This window comes from Rhinopithecus bieti, unplaced genomic scaffold, assembly GCF_001698545.2.
Source record: "Rhinopithecus bieti isolate Rb0 unplaced genomic scaffold, ASM169854v2 scaffold_11941, whole genome shotgun sequence".
Lineage (NCBI taxonomy): Eukaryota > Metazoa > Chordata > Mammalia > Primates > Cercopithecidae > Rhinopithecus > Rhinopithecus bieti.
The window spans coordinates 209,372-229,737 of record NW_016807068.1 but is presented as its reverse complement, the minus strand read 5'-3'; the positions used below and the strand labels follow the sequence as shown (position 1 = coordinate 229,737).

At 53.6% G+C, this 20,366-nt stretch overlaps 1 protein-coding gene and 1 pseudogene across 3 annotated transcripts; both read right to left on the bottom strand.

The window, feature by feature from the left end:
- Window positions 1–405: 405 nt before the first annotated feature.
- Window positions 406–3,999, bottom strand: LOC108534623 (uncharacterized; annotated as a pseudogene). Its single transcript, XR_001887006.1, has 2 exons — window positions 3,868–3,999; window positions 406–1,765 (listed from the first exon to the last, which is right to left on the bottom strand). The product of XR_001887006.1 is annotated as an uncharacterized LOC108534623 (transcript).
- LOC108534622 (uncharacterized) lies at window positions 406–8,276 on the bottom strand. 2 transcript variants are annotated; one of them, XM_017880087.1, is made up of 2 exons: window positions 5,924–8,276; window positions 406–1,111 (listed from the first exon to the last, which is right to left on the bottom strand). In XM_017880087.1, the coding sequence occupies exons 1-2, from the start codon at window positions 6,143–6,145 to the stop codon at window positions 965–967; spliced, it is 369 nt and encodes a 122-aa protein (XP_017735576.1). In that variant the 5' UTR covers window positions 6,146–8,276; the 3' UTR covers window positions 406–964. The 2 variants fall into 2 exon arrangements, 1 of the variants encoding a protein (XP_017735576.1); XR_001887005.1 differs by lacking the exon at window positions 5,924–8,276 and adding an exon at window positions 2,975–3,961 and having other exon boundaries at window positions 1,022–1,111.
- Between the last annotated feature and the right edge of the window lie 12,090 nt (window positions 8,277–20,366).

Sequence of the window (20,366 nt, the reverse complement as noted above, 5' to 3'; positions counted from 1 at the left end):
GTGCGGGGTGCAGGGTCCTCCCCAGAACCTTTGGAGGGAGCACACCTGGGATACCTCAATGTGGGGCTTCCGGCTGCAGAGCTGCGAGGACCCCCCTCTGTGTGAGGCTCACTGAGCAGCCTAGGAAGGCAGCACCACTGGGCATTGGGTGCACCAGCATGGAGGCCCCACAGGCTGGGCCGTGGCACCATCCTGGGCCTCGCCTCCCATGTGCCTGCACCCTTCCTTGCAGCCCTGCATGAGGCATCTGGAAGCAGCATGGCGAAGGGGCACCACCCGTAACGTGATGTGCAGTCCCGCCAGAGGCCATACTCACCTCCCCCAAGGCCTCTGAGGGAGTGGCCGCTGACCCAGACACAAGGCACCAGGTAGAAACGTTGGCACCCACCTTCAAAAACCACTCTAAAGCCAGCATTTCCCTTTATTTCTGGATGGAAATGGGGCCATAAAAGCAGAAATCAATATTTTTGTTTGAAAAGTGCAGTCATGCTAATTTCACTTTTGGCTAAAACCGAGACGATAAAAGAATAGTTGGGTGTTTATAGGATGCCCTCAAAGTGAGCTGGCTCAGTGAGCTGGGTTCTAACTTCACTCACAAATTCGTAGTACAGCTAAGAAGGCCAGTCTGTCCATGAAAGGGAGCCAAGACAAGACGAGGGCGGTGCATTGGCCTCTTCCAGGCCTGTGCCAAGTGTCCTTGGGGTCCCGCCATGGTCCACACTTCTGCGGCATCTGCAGAACATGTCACCGGGTCCTGTCTGGCAACAGGGAGAGCCGAGTAGGGGGCAGGCATAGCAGACACCTGGGGAGGCCCCTAGTGTGGAGGTGGCCCCATAGTAGCAGCCCCATCCAGAGGAAGACCACACTGGAGGGCCACAGGTCTCTGCAGCCCTGGCACCAACTCCCAGCTCTCCATCTCAGGGGGATGTGCAGGCAGAGACAGGAATGCAGAGACACTCTGCCCCTAGGTCAGCCTCTTCATTCGCCTGTTGTGCTTGTCGATGGTCAAGGTTGCCCTGTCCACAGCTGCTGCGATGCCATCCAGGGCTTCGTCTTGTCTCTCTAGCTCACTCTCGGCCTCCAGGGCCAGCCCCTTCATCCTCCTCAGGATCTGGGGAGAAGCACAAAATCACAGCAGAGGCTGCCATCTCTGCAAACCCTAGCAGAGACAACATCTCCCCGTCTCACACATCCAAGAGCCTTTGCGTGACTACCTGGGTGATGCCATCTGAGAGCCAGCAGGAGGGAGCCAGCAGCCCAGCACCAGGGTCAGGTCATGGCTCTGCCTCTGCCAGTACAGGTCTGGTGAGATGAGGTGCCTGCCCCACCTCCTGCCTGGTGCAGCGGCCACACTCTGGCCTGCCATCTCCAGGCTGTGGAGTGCTCTGTTTGGCTGACCCTGTGGGAGCGTTGCATGTGGGTGTGGAATTCCTGCCCACAGCAGGGCAGCTGGGGACCTGGGTAGGCAGCTCAGATTTGAGTCCCAGCTCTCGCCTGGCCACTATGCTCATGACCGGTCTGCATGTGGGTCCCTAACTGCAGACGGACTGGGAAAGCAGGATTAAAAAGAAACACAAACCCTTTCTCTTGTCTCTTAAGTGTGAGATGTTTCATGCACACTGCAAATGACAGAACGAAACTCTCCACACGGTGGAGGGCAGCCAGCACCGTGGGGGTGTGGGAGACAGTCCCCGGCCCAGCAGGTGCAGAAGCTGGAGGCACGCAGGGCCAGGCAGGTGTCGATAGGGAAGGTTGGATGGGTGGGCTGCCCCAGGAACGACAGCACAGAGATGTGTCCCCTGGGTGCAGCGGGGGTGATAAGCTGAGGGCTGAGCTGGTGCTGTGTCTGTGGCTTAACCGGCTGTGTTCTATGAGGAATCTAGGAAGGTGAACCTCACTGTGAAGCACCGCTTTACACACTCAGCCTAGCTCTAGAAGCCTCATACCACCACCTGACAATGAAGAAGAATACACTGGAAAGGAAACTTGAGTGACCCACCACTTGCAATAAATGTCCATGTCCTCTTTCAGGGAAAGCTCTGGATCACTGCTTAAGACAGGAGAAGGAACCCTTAGTGTTCTGTGTCCCCATCAGTTGGACGGCAGTGACCGCCCAGGGTCCAGAGGGTGGTGATCTTGAGGGGAGCCCCTACAGCTCCTCTGGTTGCCTCTAGGAACAGCACACCTGAGCCCTCGGGGAGCGGCCTCCCCATGCTCCGCCCAGTGACATGGCAGGAGGCTCAACGTCCTGCAGGGTTGGGCAGTCAGGGCAGGGGATTCAGTGCTCCCCAGCAGCAGGGCGGCCAGCGGTGGAACACATGCATCTCGGGATTCAGGGTCACAAGCAATGCCCCCGCCCATGGTCCGGCCTTCATCTGACCCATGAGAAACAGTATGGAGGCGGCCAGGACAGAGGGCCAGTCAGTCAGATCCAGCTCCCTCCACTGAACAGTGAGGCTCACATAGATCACAAATGCGAACAAGCTGTGAAAACCGGAAAGGGCCCAGCCAGGGTCGCTGCTGCGCTGCAGGAGCCCTTTCCCGGCCGGGTGCCCAGCCCCTCTCTGCAGACAGCATAGGAAGTTGGGGGCTGAGGTCACTCACAGGCACACAGCAGAGGTGAAATGAGCCACATGTCCCTTTCCAAACGTGGCCTTCCTGCTGAGATCTTTGTCATAAGACAGATGAATAAATGCCTGACTAGAGCCCCAGTTCCAGACAGCAGGGCTCCTGCACCCTCAGGAGCTGGCAGAAACTCCATCTGTTGAGTCATGACTTAGATCGCTGGATGGGGCTCTGGAAAGTATATGGTGGGGTCAGTGGCTCCAGGAGGACGGGCAGATGACCTCACACAGGAGGTCTTTTCCACCGCCTGGCCCATGATCTCACGTGGCCCACACCCAAACTGTGCCATGAGAGGGAAGAAAGCCTCAGCCCACCCCTCGCTGGCTCTGCTAACCCGCTCCCTTCTCACCTGCCACTGCTCTCAGTGTGATCCTGAGGGCATTGCTGGAACCAGCAGGCACAGTCCTTGGAAAGGATGGCCGGGCTACACACTCACACCGTCCCTGTGCCTATATCCCGTGAGGAGGCCTCCCGGAAGCCAGGGATATGGATCCGCTCGGGCTCTGGTCTCAGTCCCTATGTCCCTCGTCAACCATGCTAAAATGTGATTTAAGCATATTGAGAATTTAAATGTCCTTCAGGGCCATAGGGCTCCTGTAAGCTGACAGCTGGGGAGATGGCCCAAGCCCCTGCCAGGACCCACTGCTCTAAGGCATCCCACCAGCCCCTGTGTCAGCCCTGCCCTCTCCACAACCACGGCGTGGAGTGCTATCAGGAGACACCACTATTTGTCTTTTCTGTTAATAACTGCATGTAGAAAACCAGGAAACAAGAGAGAAGTTCAGGAAGAAAACAAAACCTGTCCATAATCCAGACCACTGTTAGGCTGGCACCATCAGTGACAAGAGCACACTCCCATCTGGCTTTTTCCCCCATTGCTATGTCCATACACTCTTGCGAATAACTCAAATTTGAGATTAAAGTACACACACAACTTTGTCTTCTGTTTTTACCATCCCATAGCTATTCTGAATGAAAGCTGAGTTATTGGATATGCAATGTAAGCTGACACTGTTCTAAAAACGTGGCACATTTTACCTCTGTTTCACAGACAGGGTGACCCGCCCCTGGTCCTGAGGATACACTCATTGCACATAGAGATGCTGTGCGGCATGACCCAGGTCACGTCCCAGGTCACTGCCAGAAGTCCCATAGCCTTTATAGGTGGTGGCAGGGCCCTGGGACATCCAAGGGAGGCTGGGCCAGGACCTGCTGTGGGTCTCAGACTGGAGTGTCTTCGGCAGGATGACACTAAGGGTAGCAGAATAAGCCATATTAATCTGTCTAACCCTGACCCAGATGTTCAAAGGTAAAAATGATAGGGAAAACAAAATCCTGTACTGAACCCAACAGACACAGAGTACCATTTGACATACATCAATGCCAATAATGATTAAACATACATCATAATCTTCTTTTAAACACAGTCCTAGCAAGCCGCCATGAAGGTTATACTACCCACGGCAAGGCCCAGCAGAGACCCGCAACAACTCAGAGATCAGGAGCCACATGGAGACCAGGACCACAGGGAGGTGTAAAGCCCATCCACCTGGGGCCACCTCCACACAGACCCCGAGAGCCCCACACTCCTGTTCACTATCTTCCCCACATGACGCCTGTCCCCCCGGGTCATCTCCAACAGACCCAGGCAGGCCAGCACTCCTGTCTGCCACCTTTTCTGCAAGGCTGAGTGGTGTATGCCCAAGATGCTGGCTGTGCTAGTGACCCTGGTGTGATGTGATCACTTTATGTTCCATGTATGGAAAACATCACTACATAACCCATGAGTATGTACAATTATTCTCAACCTAAAAATATTATCTATGACATCTCCCCAGAATATAAAGAAGAACATAACCTTTTTTTAAAAAAGACACCAAATTCATGCCTTTTTCTAGTGCATAAGAAAGCAGTGGAAATAGCAAAATTTTCTATAGTTTCGGTTTTTGCCTAATAAGCACAGTAATAATATGTACATTTAATTTGTGACCAAGACCAGCTGATCTGTCTACAGAAGTGGAATATTTTATTGTGTACACAGACAAAATAAAGGCTGGCTCCTACTGTACTTTTTGATTTGAAAATGTCTCACCACGTTGAAGGCCTTAAAAGAGAACTCATTCCAAATAGCCTGTTGAGACCCTTGGCCTGCCTGCCAAAATTGCACTTGAAGTTAATTAATAATGCAAAAACACAAGAGCGATCTGTACGGCTGCTAGGTCTGCAGACAAATAACATTCCTGAGCGAACCTTCAATCTGCCAGTGTCCTGGAGTGCGGGTCCGGATTCTTTTTCCTTTAAGAAGGGACTGAAGTAATTACATGGCATCGTGTGCATTCCACATAACGGGGATGGAAAGAACGGAGAATGTGAAGTCTGGCCAAACCCTAGAAACAGTTGTTCCTCTGCGGCCTGGGGTGACAAGCCATCTAGCCATTGTGTAGGATGCTGTCAGCTCCGGGGCAGCCAGTGGCCTCACGGAGGAACCCTCATGGGCTCTGAGTCAGAGGCCAGGTGCAAATCAGACTTCCTTGAGTCCCTGCTACATAAGTAAAGAAACCCAGGAACCGGCCTTCCTTCCAGCCAGTTCGACCTCCATAGAAACCACCTGATTAAAAGTGCTTTGGGTTTTAGGGGAAACAAACTTTTATAAACTTCAAAGAAATAGAGCAGGGAGTGCTTGAAGGACAGTACAATCTAGGCAGGCCCTGGGGCATGCCTGCGAGCCGGACGTGAGAGAAGTGTTCCTAAGAGAAGCTGTGGCTTAGAACGTCAGTGGATGCCTGGCCAGACCTCGGCCCAGACTCTGTGGTCCTGAGCGGCTTGTGGGACCCGCTGAGGGCGTCAGAGCCAGGAAGGGGAGCAGCCCTAGGTGACTTAGGCAGGCAGCAGGAGGCACAACCTGAACAAAGAAACACAACTGAGTGTGGCCGACACTGCCAGCTTATGGCCATGGTCCCCTAGGATAGCACCAAAGCCACTTTCCTCCAACACATCTGTGAGGAGGATGCCCTGTGTGCTGCGGGCCTGGCCGGCTCCCTCGTGCCCTTAAGCAAAGGCTGTTCTGGAAGAAAAGCTTCTGCTCGCCGCCCTGCTAGGAAAGCCTCTGTCTCCATGAAGCTCCTGCAGACTCAGAGCAAAGCATCACCAACACTGTCTGGGTTGACAGTGACATAGGCCAGAAGCCCTGCACAACAAAGACAAGAGCGTTTAGCGTTCTCACCATTTCCATTTTGTTTATAAAGACAAAAAATAAATATGGAAAAATAGCCTAATGAAGTAGGGTGGGCCCACCTACCAAGCTGCTGTGTGTCCATGCGTGCACCATTAGGGCAAGGCTGAGTGCCGGGGGCCTGAAGACATCCCGGGCTTGTGCTTTCGCTGCCACCAGCAGCCCGGGAAGACGCTGCTCCAGAGGCACGCAGGGCCTTGAGCCTCCAAACTCTGCGGGACATCGGCTCTTGTGTCCCACGCGACATGTCTGCTCTGGCTCGCCTTGCAATGCCGGAGTGCGGCACATCACCGCACCAAGCCAAGCATCGAGAGCAGTCTGCTGTTAGCTGTGCTGCCCTGGCCGTGTCATTAAGCTGACTCACCGAGGAACTGTGAATTTTCTTGCAGTGAGAAATTAGCAACCATTTAAGAACAGAGCTGGGATAAATCAAGCTGTCTACAACTCAAAATAGTTCTACCAGTTGGGGCCATTAATATGCTGCAGAGAATGTAAAGGGGGAAAATTGGCTCTCACCACAGCCAAGCTCTGGAGGCTGTAAAGAACACTCTCTGCTGCGATCTGTCACACTCGGCACTCGCAGACCACCCTGAGGCCCGCCCGAGTCCCCTCTGCTGCATTCCTGGAGGCCAAGGTGGTCTGTGCACTAGCAGGGGGGCAGGCACAGGGCCCCCCTCCTCAGGACGCCCCCGCGGCGGTGCGTTGAGGCAATGAGCACAGAGGCCTTGCTGCTCAGAGGGGACTTTGAGTCAGCCGGGCCAGCTGAGCTCACTCCAGGCGCGCACAGGAAACGCCGTGCAGAGTAAGGAGCCGGGCCTGGACTAAATTGTCCTGCCCAAGAGCGCTCCCTGCTCCTAGACCACAGATGGAGATTCCCATTAAGAGAGCCAAGTGCTTGAGGGACGATTAATCCTCACTAAAGTGTTCAGTGAATGTGAACTGAGTGCCACTGAAGGTGCATCTCACACGTGGAAGAACCTCAGTGGTACCCTCAAAATAGGAAACAAACTGAAAACGCACTACAATGTGGCTCTTCCAAGGGGTCGGCCACAGCCCCACAAAACCCACTTCCCAGCCTGAACCAACACGGCCAGAGCTGTGGCCAACGAATCTGCTCCCAACTTGCCAGGCACCTCATGCTCTGCCCTGTACACTGCGGCCCTGTCCCCCTTGCCTCTCATCTACAACTTGAGGCGGGACGCTGCTGTGCAGAGGGGACAGGAACAGGACCCAACACTCAGGGCTGTGACACACAGCTCAGAAGCAGCCACAGTGCTGACCCCTGCCATCCAGGGCCACTCTGCAGCCTCACTCTCCCAGTGGGTGATGCCTGGCCCAGTGAACCTGCCTCTGGCATTGCTCTCTCATCCTTCAACAGATGGTGTCAACAGCTGCACAAACCCACTTCCCAGCCTGAACCAAGACTGCGTAATATCTGCTGACCACATTTAAAGGCTAGCAAATGTATCAAAATGAACAGAACAGCTAGGCAGAGGATCCATACAGAAACAGGCAGCCTGCACAGCACTATAAACCCATGGCCCAGGAGACCTGTGCAGAGCGCTCCACCCACAACCACAGGAGCCCATTCTCCTCTGTACCAGATGCCTCCATGGGCCACAGGCTGGGAGGTGGGCCACGGACTGGGAGGCAGCCCTCAACAAGCCTAGAGAGACAGATCCACAGCAGGTGTCTCCTCCAACCATAGCAGAGGGAAGCTAGCAACATGGCAAACTGAAGTGTTCACAAATTAAACAACCAACAGGTGATGGAAGGGAAATCAGTAAATTCTTTGAGATGAATGAAAACAAAAGCATGATATACTAAAATAGTCATGTGCTGCGTAATGATGTGGATGCATCCTGAGGAACCATGGCTCAGGGTCTCATCGTGGGACAATGCTAGAGCACACATACACACACCAAGGGGGCAGGGCCTGTGGTGCCCGGCTGCGTAGTGGGGCACATCCCCGCAGGCTGCAGGCCTGCATGGCACACCACAGCACCAAGCAGCACAAGTAGCTGGAGCACCACAGTAACCACCTGCACATCTAAATGTGAAGAAGGTGCAGTAAACGTGCAGCATAAAGATACGAAATGGCACGCAGTATAGGGTGCTTCCCGTGAGCAGTCCAGGCAGGACTGGACGCAGCCCTGGGTGTGTGGTGAGTGACCGTGAAGGCTTAGGCTTGACTGAACACTACTGTGGACTTTATCAACACTGTGCACTAAGGCTCCACTAAATTTATTTTAAAAAGTCTTTCTTCAGTAATAAGTGAGCCTTAGCTTCCTGTAACTTTTGTATATTACAAACTATGATTTTTTTTAACTCTGACTCTTCTGTAATAAAACTTCATACACCAACACTATATAGCTGTGCCAGAATAATTTTTCTTTATATTGTTATCCTATATGCTGTTTTCTCTTTTTAACTTATTTTATTTTTTACTTTTAAAACTTTTTTTTGGCCAGCACAGTGGCTCATGCCCATAATCTCAGCACTTTGGGAGGCTGAGGATGGAAGGTTGCTTGAGCCCAGGAGTTCAAGACCAGCCTGGGCAACATAGGGAGACTCCATGTCTACAAAAAAATAAAAAAACAACTTAGGTGGACATGGCAGTACACACCTATAGTCCCAACTACTTGGGAGGCTGAGGTGGGAGAATCATCTGAGCCCGGGAGGTGGAGGTTGCAGTGAACAGAGATCATGCCACTGCACTCCAGCCTGGGAGACAGAGTGAGACCCTGTCTCAAAATAAAAAATACAAAAAACCTTACTACAAACCTACAGTAATCAAAACAGCGACACTAGACCACAGAATGGAATTAAGTCAGAAACCAGAGATAAACTCATATATCTATGGCTAACGGATTTTCAACAAGGGTGTCAAGACCATTCAATGGGGAAAGAATGGTTGGCTTACCAAATGGTATTGGGAAAACTCGATCTGGACACACAGAATAAATCTGGGTCCTCATCTCACTCTGCACACAAACATTAACTCAGAATGGGTTCACAACCTAAAGAGGAAACCAAAACCACAGAACTCCTAAGAAAACATGGGGGTAAAGCTTTACGTCCTGGGGGTCTTAGAGCATTTTCCTTAATAAGGGGAATCACTGTGTACCCCAAAGACTTGAGAGCAGGGCCTCAAACAGACGCTCACATGTGAACACTTACAGCAGCATTCTCCATAGCAGCCTAAAGGAGGAAGGAGCTCGCACATCCACCAACAGAGGGGTTTTCAGGGCATGGGCCAAGTGAAATAAGCCAGGCACAAAAGGACAAGGGCTGCGTTACTCCCCTGCTGTAAGGAACCCAGAGTGGCAGGCTAGCAGACATGGAAGGCAGAGTGGTGGGTGGGGGGCTGGGGCAGAAACGTGGGTTTGTGTCTCAAGAGAAAGTTTCTGTGCAGGACGATGGTGGTGAATTTCATTAACCCCACTGAATCGTACACTAAAAAATGGTTAAAATGGCAAAATTTGTGTTTATATATTTCACCAATTTTTAAAAAGTGAATAATGAGAAACTCCCCACTGCTATAACACATATTACCTTCCACAGCCAGGGCCTCCATGACACCCAGCACTTGCCGTACACACCTGGCCTTCATTAACGCGACAACTGGGAGGACAGGAAAGGCTCAGGGTGGGGCGAGTCCTCCAAGACTGAAGTCGCACTCAGCACTCGGTCTCTGCTTGACCTGTTCAGCTGGTACAGCCTGGGAGTGGCCTTGGGAGGGCTTGTCAGGTGCTGGGCTCCAGCCCTCAGCACGGGTCCTGCACTCTATCCTGCCAGGCCCCTTGCACCGGCAGTTTCCCAGGTGGTTTCTGGGTACCCGTTGGTGTGAGTATCTGGGACCCCAAGGGCTGTGCCTGGTATGGCCTCCTGCCCCCATCGCTCTGAAGCCACGGGCCCTGCTCAGCCCAGGGTTCCTTGGGTTTCCTCTTGCAGTCATTGCCCAGTGCAATGGGATTTTTTTGGGGGACACAGGCACAGGAGTGGCTCACCCGCAAAAGCAGAGGGTGTGGGTGGGGGTGGACAGGGTGCACAGAGGTGGGTGAGCAGGCGTTCACTGTCATGAACCCATTAGCCAAAGAGCATACAGGTTAAAAGGGAAGGCGTGGTGTTTCCCTGTGATGCTGCCTCCACCTAGCTGCCAGAGGTCTGAGTTACAGGGCGCCCTCAAGCCACATGCATGCAGGGCCCCCACACCTGGTCCAGGGTGCCCGTGGGACATGGCCTCCTGCTGTGTGGATGTCGGGCTGTAGGGCATGCTGTCCCCATTCCCAGCCTCTTCTTACGGATCAGCATTTAGAAAGTGCATGCAATGTGGTGTCAGCAGCATGATTAATAGGAACTCACAGTGAAGGCACAGATCCCCAAACACGCGGCTCAGCTCAGCTCTCCTATCTGACTGGTATCAAAGCCATAAATAAAAACAGCATCACAAAACCTCACAGCCCCCCAAAATCGACCTCCTACCTACGTTGTGGTTAACACATGACATGAACAGCCTGGAAAAGCAGGAAGGCATGGGACGCTGAGAGCCTGAGTGGGGGAGGAGCCTGGCCTCCCCACCCCTCCTCACTCACAAGCAAGGCCCACTTCTGCCCAGCTAGTCTCGGAGAGTGGGTGCTGCATCCAGTGCCCCTGCAGAGCCCAGTCACCTTGGGGGTGGCCAGTCTCATCATCCCCTCTGCCCATAACCTGCTCTCCAACTCGCCTGCTTCACACACTCCCACTGGGGCCAGGCAGGAGAGCAACACTTGTGTCAGGTGCGCTCAGGACAGAGCACGGTGTCCATGCAGCTTCTCCTGGCCCCGGGGACTGCGGAGCCCCAAAGTCACATGAGGCTTTTGGCTCCCGACGTGGTCGATGAGCTCAAAGAAGCCAGGGCGGTCATGCACTGATCAATACCCTTACTCCGAGTAGTAGGGAGACACTCTGCGAAGATCGTCATTAGGTACGCAGGAAACCATTGACTTTTTTCCCCCGACTAGGAGAGTACACAGATTAATTGAGGGAAGTTTAGATTAGAGACATCAGGGACAGGGAAGTGAGGGAAGCCAGACCAGGAACGGGGGTCCTGAGGAAGATGCAATGCGTTCTCCGGTTCCTAAAAAAGAGAAACATAAAAGGAAAGAAAGGGATATTACCTTCTGAAGATAGTTTCATAGAAGGCAAGGAGCCCCAGAATGACTTCGGAATGTTCTAGCAAATCACCAGAACTGGTCCACATGGGACATGACGCTGTGGAGTGGGCAGAGGGTTTCTGCCAAAGATGCGAGGACAGAAACACCTGGGTCCCCATATGCCCAGATGCTGCCATCCCACACCCCCACGTGAGCCCTACCTGAGCCTCATGTGAGCCTGGCCACACCCTCAGACTCACCCCCATCCCAGCACCAGGCTTGGCTTCCTGGGAACCCTTTGACTTTGAACGGAATGAGTTGCATGGCTTTCCTGTTACCATGTGTGTTTGCATTTGCTGTTTATGGAGACGTCGCAGGCAGTGGCACGCTGGTTGCCCCATGCCATTAGGCAGGAGGCTGAGGTGTCACCCAAGCATCCCCTGGGACCTGTGCCCGTCGGGACTGGCCATGGCACATCCGTTCCTATCAGGAACCACGGCAGCAGTGCAGCAGGCTTCTTTCCCACCATCAGGCACCAGCGAGGCTCCCACCCACTTTCCCAGTGTCTGTCTACACTGAGTGTCCACTTGGTTCTTCCCTGGGGACAGAGGGACGTGGACACAGCAACCCCAAAGCAGGACAAGACAGATGCATGAAATGGAGTGTCCCAGGGAACTGCCCGACACCACCTCCAGTTATACTGTGTCCAGGCCCCATGTCCATGGTATGGGCTGCAGTGGATTCCACAGCCACAAAGAGGAGCAGACAACAGAAGCAAGTCGGGGGCTCTGCCAAATCCACCTCCTACAGCCCCCGGCTCTCTACCCTCCACAGCCACAGTGACACAGTGGCCAGGGCCCCACAGACAGCAGGGCTCACTGTGCCACCCGTGCCTGTCCTGTGTGATCACAGCCACCCTCTCCTGAGCAACCCCATTTGCAACCCACAGTACTGGGACACGTTTCAGCGTGATGGCTTTAATAGCATCTGCAACAAAAACCACAGCTAAATGAAGGGGGGTTTCGTGCATTTTTATTTTCCCCAGAAATGTAACTCACTCTGGCTTTTGCTTGAGCTTCAACTGTGCACTAGGAATTCTCTAAATAGGAAACACATGTATTGCCTCAAAAAGACAGTCTCCTGTGAAACTAGGCTCCTCCTGCAAGGAAGGGAGGCCACATCTGACCAACGTGCTGCCCTTGCCCCCCAGGCATGCCAGGCCTTCCTAGGCTCTCCCAACCCCATACCTCAGGTGACTGCTTCCTCCCGCTCTGCCACTGGCCTTGATGCCAGAGTCCTGAATGTGAAGACTGTTCCTCCCGGTGTTGAGCCACTGGGCTTGCTGGATCTCTAATGATGGCAGCACCCATGCAGCCCCAGAGGAGATGCAGCCTGGACAGCTGGTGGGGAGTGCCACTCACCCTCAGCTCTCTGCAGTCACCTGACCACCTCCCCATCGCTCCCAGGCTTTGAGGCAAAGAACACGCCACACATGGCAGGAGAGTCTGATGTGTGGACACTTCAGGGCCTCTCCAACTACATGACTACCATTGCAATTAACAGGTAAAATTCCTACTTTTTCATCTTAAAGCTTTGTTCCTACTTCAGTCTAAACACAACCGTGGGTTACAGCGAGCGTCTCGGCCATGGACACCTTTGCGGGGTGTGGGAGTGGGGTGTGCTCAGATCCTGCCAGTCTCAGCCACGTGCCCTGAGGCACTCAGGAGGATGGCTAGGGAAGAATCAGGTAAGTCTGTCTTTATAGTATTGGGCTTTCTCAAAAACCCCAAGCAAATGAGACCCAGGCCAAGAATGTTCTGGAGGCAGTGAGTATATCTGAAGGTGACTAGGAACCTGCAGAGTGAGCTGGCTACACCTACCAGGCAGTGCTGTGTGTGCCATTACCAGACATGACTAAGTGAGGCCGAGAGGAAAAAGTGACAAGCCGTGTCCACTTGAATTACCCTAGAGCAAAGATGAACACCTTTTTCCCCAGACAAGCTGGCCTCAAAGGAGTTTACGCCTACACAGACACATAAAGTAAGAATTGGTTTTTAAAAACAGGCTTAAGAGACAGAGCGTCTTTATCCACCTCCTTTTTTTTGTGGGAGCCACCCACAAAACACTCCCTACAAAAACAGGGCCAGGCCTAACAGAGCCCTAGACCCACCTGCCGACTCAGAGGCTCAGGGATGGGGAGCCCACGCCCTGCGTGGACACAAAACTGCAAGATCCAAAGTGCACAGTCTCAGCCCAACAGACAGCTTCGCTTTTTCAAGGAATCAACTGCAAGGGAAGATGAGACGGAAGCTGCACCTGGAGATGAGCTGTGTGTGCGCCACACACCCTGTGGGACACGCCCTTCAGTAAGGGCTCAGCAGGTTGGAGCACTGCCTGGATACTGGATGGTGCTGAGGAATGACTTCCTGTTTCCTAAGGCAATAGTGGCAGTATGGTTCTTTCTGAATGACTCTTATTCTTTAATGATACATATGGAGGTATTTACAAATGAAGTGATATGATGACTGGGTATAGCTTCAAAAATTGCTTGGAAAGGCAGCATATTAACCAGCAACTTCGGGACAAGACAGGAGTATTTACACTGAACATTAAAATTCCAGTCTCCCAGGCACAAAGTGCTGAGCCTCCTTAAGGACCAGTGCTCAGCACAGGAGGGCTGAGTGAGTCATGCACCCGACTGTGCATGCACTCATACAGTGCACACACATAACACGTAACACACAGCAGGCAGGTACCTGCATGCACGCACAGTATACAGAGTACACATGCATGCACATGCACAGCACACACAGACACAGAGTACACATGCATGTATAGGTATAGTGCCTGCACGCTCCACACACAAGACATACACATATACACATGCCCATGCACAGTATACACAAGGTACACATACAGCACATATACATGCACAGTACACACAACACATACACCACATGCACAGCACACACACGTGCATACACATACAACACACAAGGCACACAGGTACTCACAGTGCAAGTATACACACATGCACATGGACATATACACAGTACAAGTACATGCATAACATATGTACACATAGCACACACAGTACACATAAATGCACAATATGTGTACAGTACATGCACACTACACACAGCATGCACATGTACATGCACAGTAAACATACACACCTGTGCACACACACACAGAATGTACAATGGGTGCAGGTGGTAAACCAAGGCACAGCTATGTGTGGCATACAAATACAAATGTGTCTGAATTGGTGCATGTTGTAGTTCCAGGAAGTGTGTGGACCTGGAGGACGGACACTGCGCCTTCTCCTCCCTGCAGCTTGGATGTGAGAGGCCAGCAGGTCCTCCCGAGTGCCGAGAATATGGGAGTGACCCAGAGGCTTGTTTGTGGTCAAAAGAGCTGGTAGTTAACACGGAGCAGACCTGTGGGAAGACTGGGGACCACAGCGCTGGGCTGGCATGGGCCATTGGGGACATAATTATCCTGTGTTCGTCCTGGGTATTCCGCCTCAGGAAAGGGCTGGCAGGTTGTCTGCAATCAGTGCTGTGCCACTCCTGGTTTACTATGGGTGGCTCACCGGTGCAGCGGGTACGGCCCATCAGCCCGATGCATCTGCAAGGAGACAGATGGTCAGAGTGACATCTCTTGGAGGTGCAACAACCATTGATGTGGTCTGGAATGGCAGGAGCGTCGGTCTTTCGGGGTGGTGTTCCTTCCCTGCCACCACACCACAGGACTGCTTCACTCTCTCGGACCTGTGCAAGCTTGCACTTGCACCAGCCCCGAAGGATCAGAGATCTGGCAACCACTGCAAACACTCGGTGGACACACATCTGTACCTTCTCAGAAGTAAAAGCCTACATCCAGGTGCGTTTGTTTTGTTTTGTTTTGTTTTGAGAAAGGCTTAAGATTTGTAGTATACAACACAAGAATCATTGAACTCTGGTGAAATGCACGTCACACAAGACTGGGGAAGTGCAGTGACATCTGAGCTACTCTGCAGAAGGCTGCGGTTCCGGAGAGCACAGGAAGTGGCCCACAGCCCGGGCCAAGCACAGCCACACGTCTGCGCCACCGAGGTGGGAGGCGAGTCAGAGCTGCCCGTGGTCAGGCTCAGAGAGGACCTGGGTGTTTCCTCCCTGCAGTGAGCCTCGGGGCTCCAGGCTACCTGCCAGAGCAGTCTCGCTCCACAGAAGGTGGCCCAGTGTGCCTCCTGCAGAGGCCACCTGCCCTTTATTTACAGAGCAGCTTCAACGGCAGCCTTGACACCCCGGGGCCCAGATAAGTGCGCAATGTTGTTTGCTCTTCCGCAGCACAGGCAGCTCCCCGACATCTGGTGTAGCCATCATCTAGGAAGATGCCAGGAAACAGGCAGGGAGAGTGCAGTTGCAGTGCCAGCTCCCGATGGGGCAGGAAGGCAGGTGCGCGGCCTCAGCATCCCTCCCAGGGTCCTACCTCAGCCAGCAGAGTCTATGCCCTCCTCACTCCTGATGAATGTGGCAGCCCGGGAGCAGTGGCCGAGCACGCCCTCAGGAAAGGAGAGGAAAGGGGGGATATCTGGGAGTGCACTTTTGCTGGGGCTGAGGGCACATCCCTTCTAGCCTATCACCCCCTAAATGATACTTATAAGCTCACCTTCCAACTCCACCCTCCACAGGAGTGATGCCACTTCCAACACGCCACCCCTGCCAGCCTATCACCCCCCAAATGATCCTGACAAGCTCACCACCCGATAGCACTCGGCTGAGCAGAGAAGGAACAGCCTTGCCCAGGGCCACAGGGGACTGAGCACAGAGATGGCCCTAAAGAGGGAGCGGCTCCAGGCCCAGCAGATGGGTGCAGGTGCGAGTGGGGAAGTTGGGTAAGACTCAGGTGGGAAGTGAGGGGCTCCCTTCACAGACAGTACCAGTGGGACAGATCGCCCAGAAGGCTGTTTTCCTATCCCACTCTTCAGAAACAGAATCTGGTTGCAACCAAGCACAACAATTTTACAACGTAAGTTTGCAACACCCAAGCTGTATATGGGTGCTCTCTGGGAAGCTGCGGCCCACTACTGTGCTTCTCCGAATTTGTACATTACCCATGGGAGTCCGCAGGCCCTCACAAGAAGCTGCTCACTGAGGAGCCCTTCTCTGAAATGCTGAGCCATAGTGCACAGGCCAAGCTAGGCTGGAAGACACAGCCACAAACTCAGAGGATGCATGCCCCTGGTGACCTGAGATCACAGGGCGGCCCCCGTCCACCTCACAGCACCAGCACAGCCTAGGCCACAGGAATGGAGGGGCATAAACTGCCCAGCCTGTGCTACACCAGTGGCCCCTTCCTCCAAGAGCCCTATACCCCACCCTGCCCTGCCCAAGGCTCTCGTAGTCTGGTCTGCAGTGTGCTGTCTGCAGTGTGCTGCGTGATGGTCTATAAGACTGCTACGTGCTGGTGCCCCAGATCTGACTTGCTGGGTGTTGGGAGCTGAAGGACCATGTGCTTTCCTCAGCATCTTCTTGAGCTGCAATTCCCTGGCTACGACGTGAACTTTAAAAAACAAAACAAAACAAAACAAAAGCTTTATTTTGTAGAGATAGCATGTCCCTAGGTTGGTATCAAACTCCTGGCTCAAGTGATCCTCTTGCCTCCGCCTCCTGAGTAGCTGAGACCACAGGCATGCAGCACTACAACCTGCTAACTTTTGTGTTTCTGTTTGTTTTGAGACGGAGTCTTGCTCTGTCGCCCAGGCTGGAGTGCAGTGGCGCGATCTCAGCTCACCACAACCTCCGCCTCCCAGGTTCAAGGGATTCTCCTGCCTCAGCCTCCCGAGTAGCTGGGACTACAGGCGCCCACCACCACACCCGGCTAATTTTTTTATTTTTAGTAGACACGGGGTTTCACCATATTGGTCAGGCTGGTCTTGAATTCCTGACCTTGTGATTCCACCTCTGCCTCCCCAACTGCTGGGATTACAGGTATGAGCCATGGCGCCTGGCCTAATTTTTGTATTTTTTTATAGAGACGGGGGCTTGCTATGTTACCCAGTTGATCCTCTGTCTTCTGCACCCAAGTGATCCTCCCACACTGGCTTCCCAAAATGCTGGGCTGCAAGCATGAACCACCGTGCCCAGCCCACACAGGCTCTTAAGGGCAGAGCCCCTAGGCCTCCCTACCTAGGACATGGCTTTCATTTCAGCACCTGAGGCTGCGTGACAGGGACACTCAGGCCGTTCTGGAATTTTAACAAAAAGGACTTTGCCTAAACACTCAGAAGGCTGGACAGAGCGCTTAAGCCTCAAGCCACAATGTTTCTGTTGGGCGTGATGGCTGGGGTCCTGGTGAGGCTGCACCCCGCCATCTCCAGAGCCACAGTGCTCATGGAGCTGCTGAGTCACGCTTTTAACATTTCTTCCAGGAAAGCTTAATGTGGTTCTGTAAGGATGGTTTCTGTCTTGGGGTCATGAGTGACTGCAATTAAACAAAAGCATCACAGGTGGTTCACAGCAAGAGGGGTGGGGTGACTCGACTGTCCGGGAGTCACCTTGCTGGCCTGGGGGTACAGGAAGCCAGCCCAGGAAGAGCCCAGGGCACACTGCGGGCTGCAGAATGTGTGGGTCAGCTGGAAAGAGGGTGCCCTGAGGCCAGAAGCCCCTGTGCAAGACACAGCTCCGTCTTCACTGCCAGTGCTCATGAGGGGCTGCCTGTACCTGCCTGGGAGCGGGGATCTGGGCTGCCAGCCTGTCTTTCCCCAGCAAGTCCCTTCCCTCAGCCCTGGCCTCCAACACTCACCTGTCACCCAGGAAAAGGCCTCTGCTAGGCCTGGTGGGCCTGTGAAGCTAGCACAAAGGTTAAGGACAGCATAGGGAGCTGAATGGAGGAGACAGCAGCTTGTGTGCTCCATCTCCCACTTGACCAACACGTGCATGGAGGTGGGGGCCGAGCAGCTTCCTCTGACAGGCTCTAGGCCAGCTGACGCAGTACCCCCGGGCTCCCCAGTCAGCCCATCCTGGGCCTGCGGTGCCACAGCAGGTTCCTGGGTGCTTCGGCTCCAGTGGGAACTTCCCTGCCTCAAAAGATGCCTGGCACTAACGACCTGCAGAGTCAACCTCAGCCACCCCGATGCTCTGGTCCTTTACTAACTGCCCACTCTCCATGCCGGCCTCCTGCCCTGTCCTGCTGCTGGTGCTGCTGTGCAGACAGACACATGGCCCAGGGAAGCAGAGGTACAGGAAAGGCTGTCATCGGAGAGCTGCAAGCCCAGGCAGGCCTTAGCCCTAAGACAGGCAGTGAGTGACAAAGAAAAAACTCAGTGAACAAACAGCCTTCAAATATGCTGTGCACAGCAGGCTGAAGGCTCACGCCTGAAATTCCACCACTCTGGGAGGCTGAGGTGAGAGAATCACTTGAGCCCAGGAGTTCAAGACCAGCCTAGGCAACACAGCAAGACCCCATCTCTAAAAAAAAAAAAAAATTAGCTGGGCATGGTGGTATGTGCCTATAGTCCCAGCTACTTGAGAGGCCAAAGTTACAATGAGCTATGACTACACCACTGCACTCCAGCCTGGGTGACAGAGTAAGGCCCTGTCTCTAAAAGAAAAAAATAAATAAAAAGAAAAAGAAAATACTGCACATGTCCCTTGGTAGGATGTGTGGGAAGGAAACCTCACCCTGTGGCCTTCCTCCCAAACCACAGCCCAGGCTGACTGCAAGAAAATTTGAGACGGAGGCTGCTGTGCAAGCCCTAGCCTGGCCTCCAGAAGGCTGTCAGAACCCATAGGGCCCAGAGACACGGAGGAGGGTGATCGTGCGGCCCTGGGTGCTCCTCGAGGCAAGGACGAGTGTCTAGAATAAAATAAAATGTGCGTTCGGCACACAGCCCTGCAGAGGTCTCTGGAAAGGCTCCCTGCCCTGGGTGCCCTCCCTGACAAGTGCCCATCCAGCATCATAAGGCTGCCACCCTGTGGCCACACGTGCACCAGCGCTCATCCCAGAGGCAGAGATTTCTAAGACATCCGTCATGGTTTCCACCTCCAGGGAGCCCACAGTTTCCAGCTGAGAGCAGTAAACACAAGGAAGCTGGCACAGAGTCCCTGTGCCTACGCATGGACAACAGCAGCAGGCAGCAGGCAGAGGCAAGGCCTCAGAGCTGCGAGTGCCCCACACACTACTGAGCTCCCAGCAAACGGGGCGCCGCCTTCTTGCTAACACAGCACCAGGCAGGGCACTGCACGCTCCAACCCCTGCACGGAGCCTCTCCAAGAACACCCTCTGGAGGCACAGCTGCCCCATGAGACCAGCACCTAACTGGACAGGCCAGGTGCCCATGGGTGAAAGTGAGCAGGAGGGGCGACGAACAGTCCCCACAGGAGACAGCCAGGCCACCCACACATGCGGCAGGTCCGTGGGACTAGGGCTGCGTGGCCACGTGGCAAGAATGGGCTGCCCCAGGTACGTGAAACACCACGGCCAGCAGCGGCAAGGGAAGAAGCAGCCGTGCAAGTGAAAAGATGGTGCTCGCTGTGGCTACAACCCGCACTCAGGTGACCTAAACTAACGGGGCCCTCCTAGCCAAGCAGGAAGGGTGATGCCATCAGTCCTGAATCCTGAATGCACATTGAGGCCCCCAGAAAAGGTCATGATTCCCCTCCGACCTCAAACAGCACAGGTTGCAGGAACCCACTTACAAACACCAGCCCGCAGAACACAGGAGTGCTGGCCACCACGGTGCAGCCAGGTTGGCGACATGGCAGGGCCACTAAACACACTGAGTGCTTCTTTATTGGGACCCTGGAGAGTAGTCCTGAACTCCACAGAGTGTCACAAACTTCCCGCCTGAAGCCATACCCGGGGATCCCTCTTCAGTCCCCATACCACCAGGACAGTCCCCAACTCCACAGCACGTCACACACCTCCTCCCTGAAGCCATGTGCAGCAGTGCACCTGTGCCATTCACCTTGAATGTGGGTGAAGACCTCTACTTCCTATGCTTCTGTAGCCTGTCTCCCACTAGGACACTTCGGTTTGGGCCTGCACTTTAGTGACAGCAGCTCATGGTGACCTTTGATCTCCCATCTTGATCAATGGATTTCGTTACATTTCACACCATGTGCTCCATTCCATAGGGGTCAATGCCTGTCTTTGCAACCCCTGACTTTAAGGCATACACAGGAAGGTGGTAGGTTCTCTGTGATTCAACCACATGCTGCATATCTAAGGTGTGCACCTTTCATTTTTAGGGTGTGTGTTCAGCCCTGGGGCTCATGGGACTCAATCTATTATTATGTGTATTTCTTTCTGAAACTTGAAGCCATTTGGAATAGAAAGCAAAACATTTTCATATTAGAGAAACAGGTCATGGGAACTGAAATCTTTCT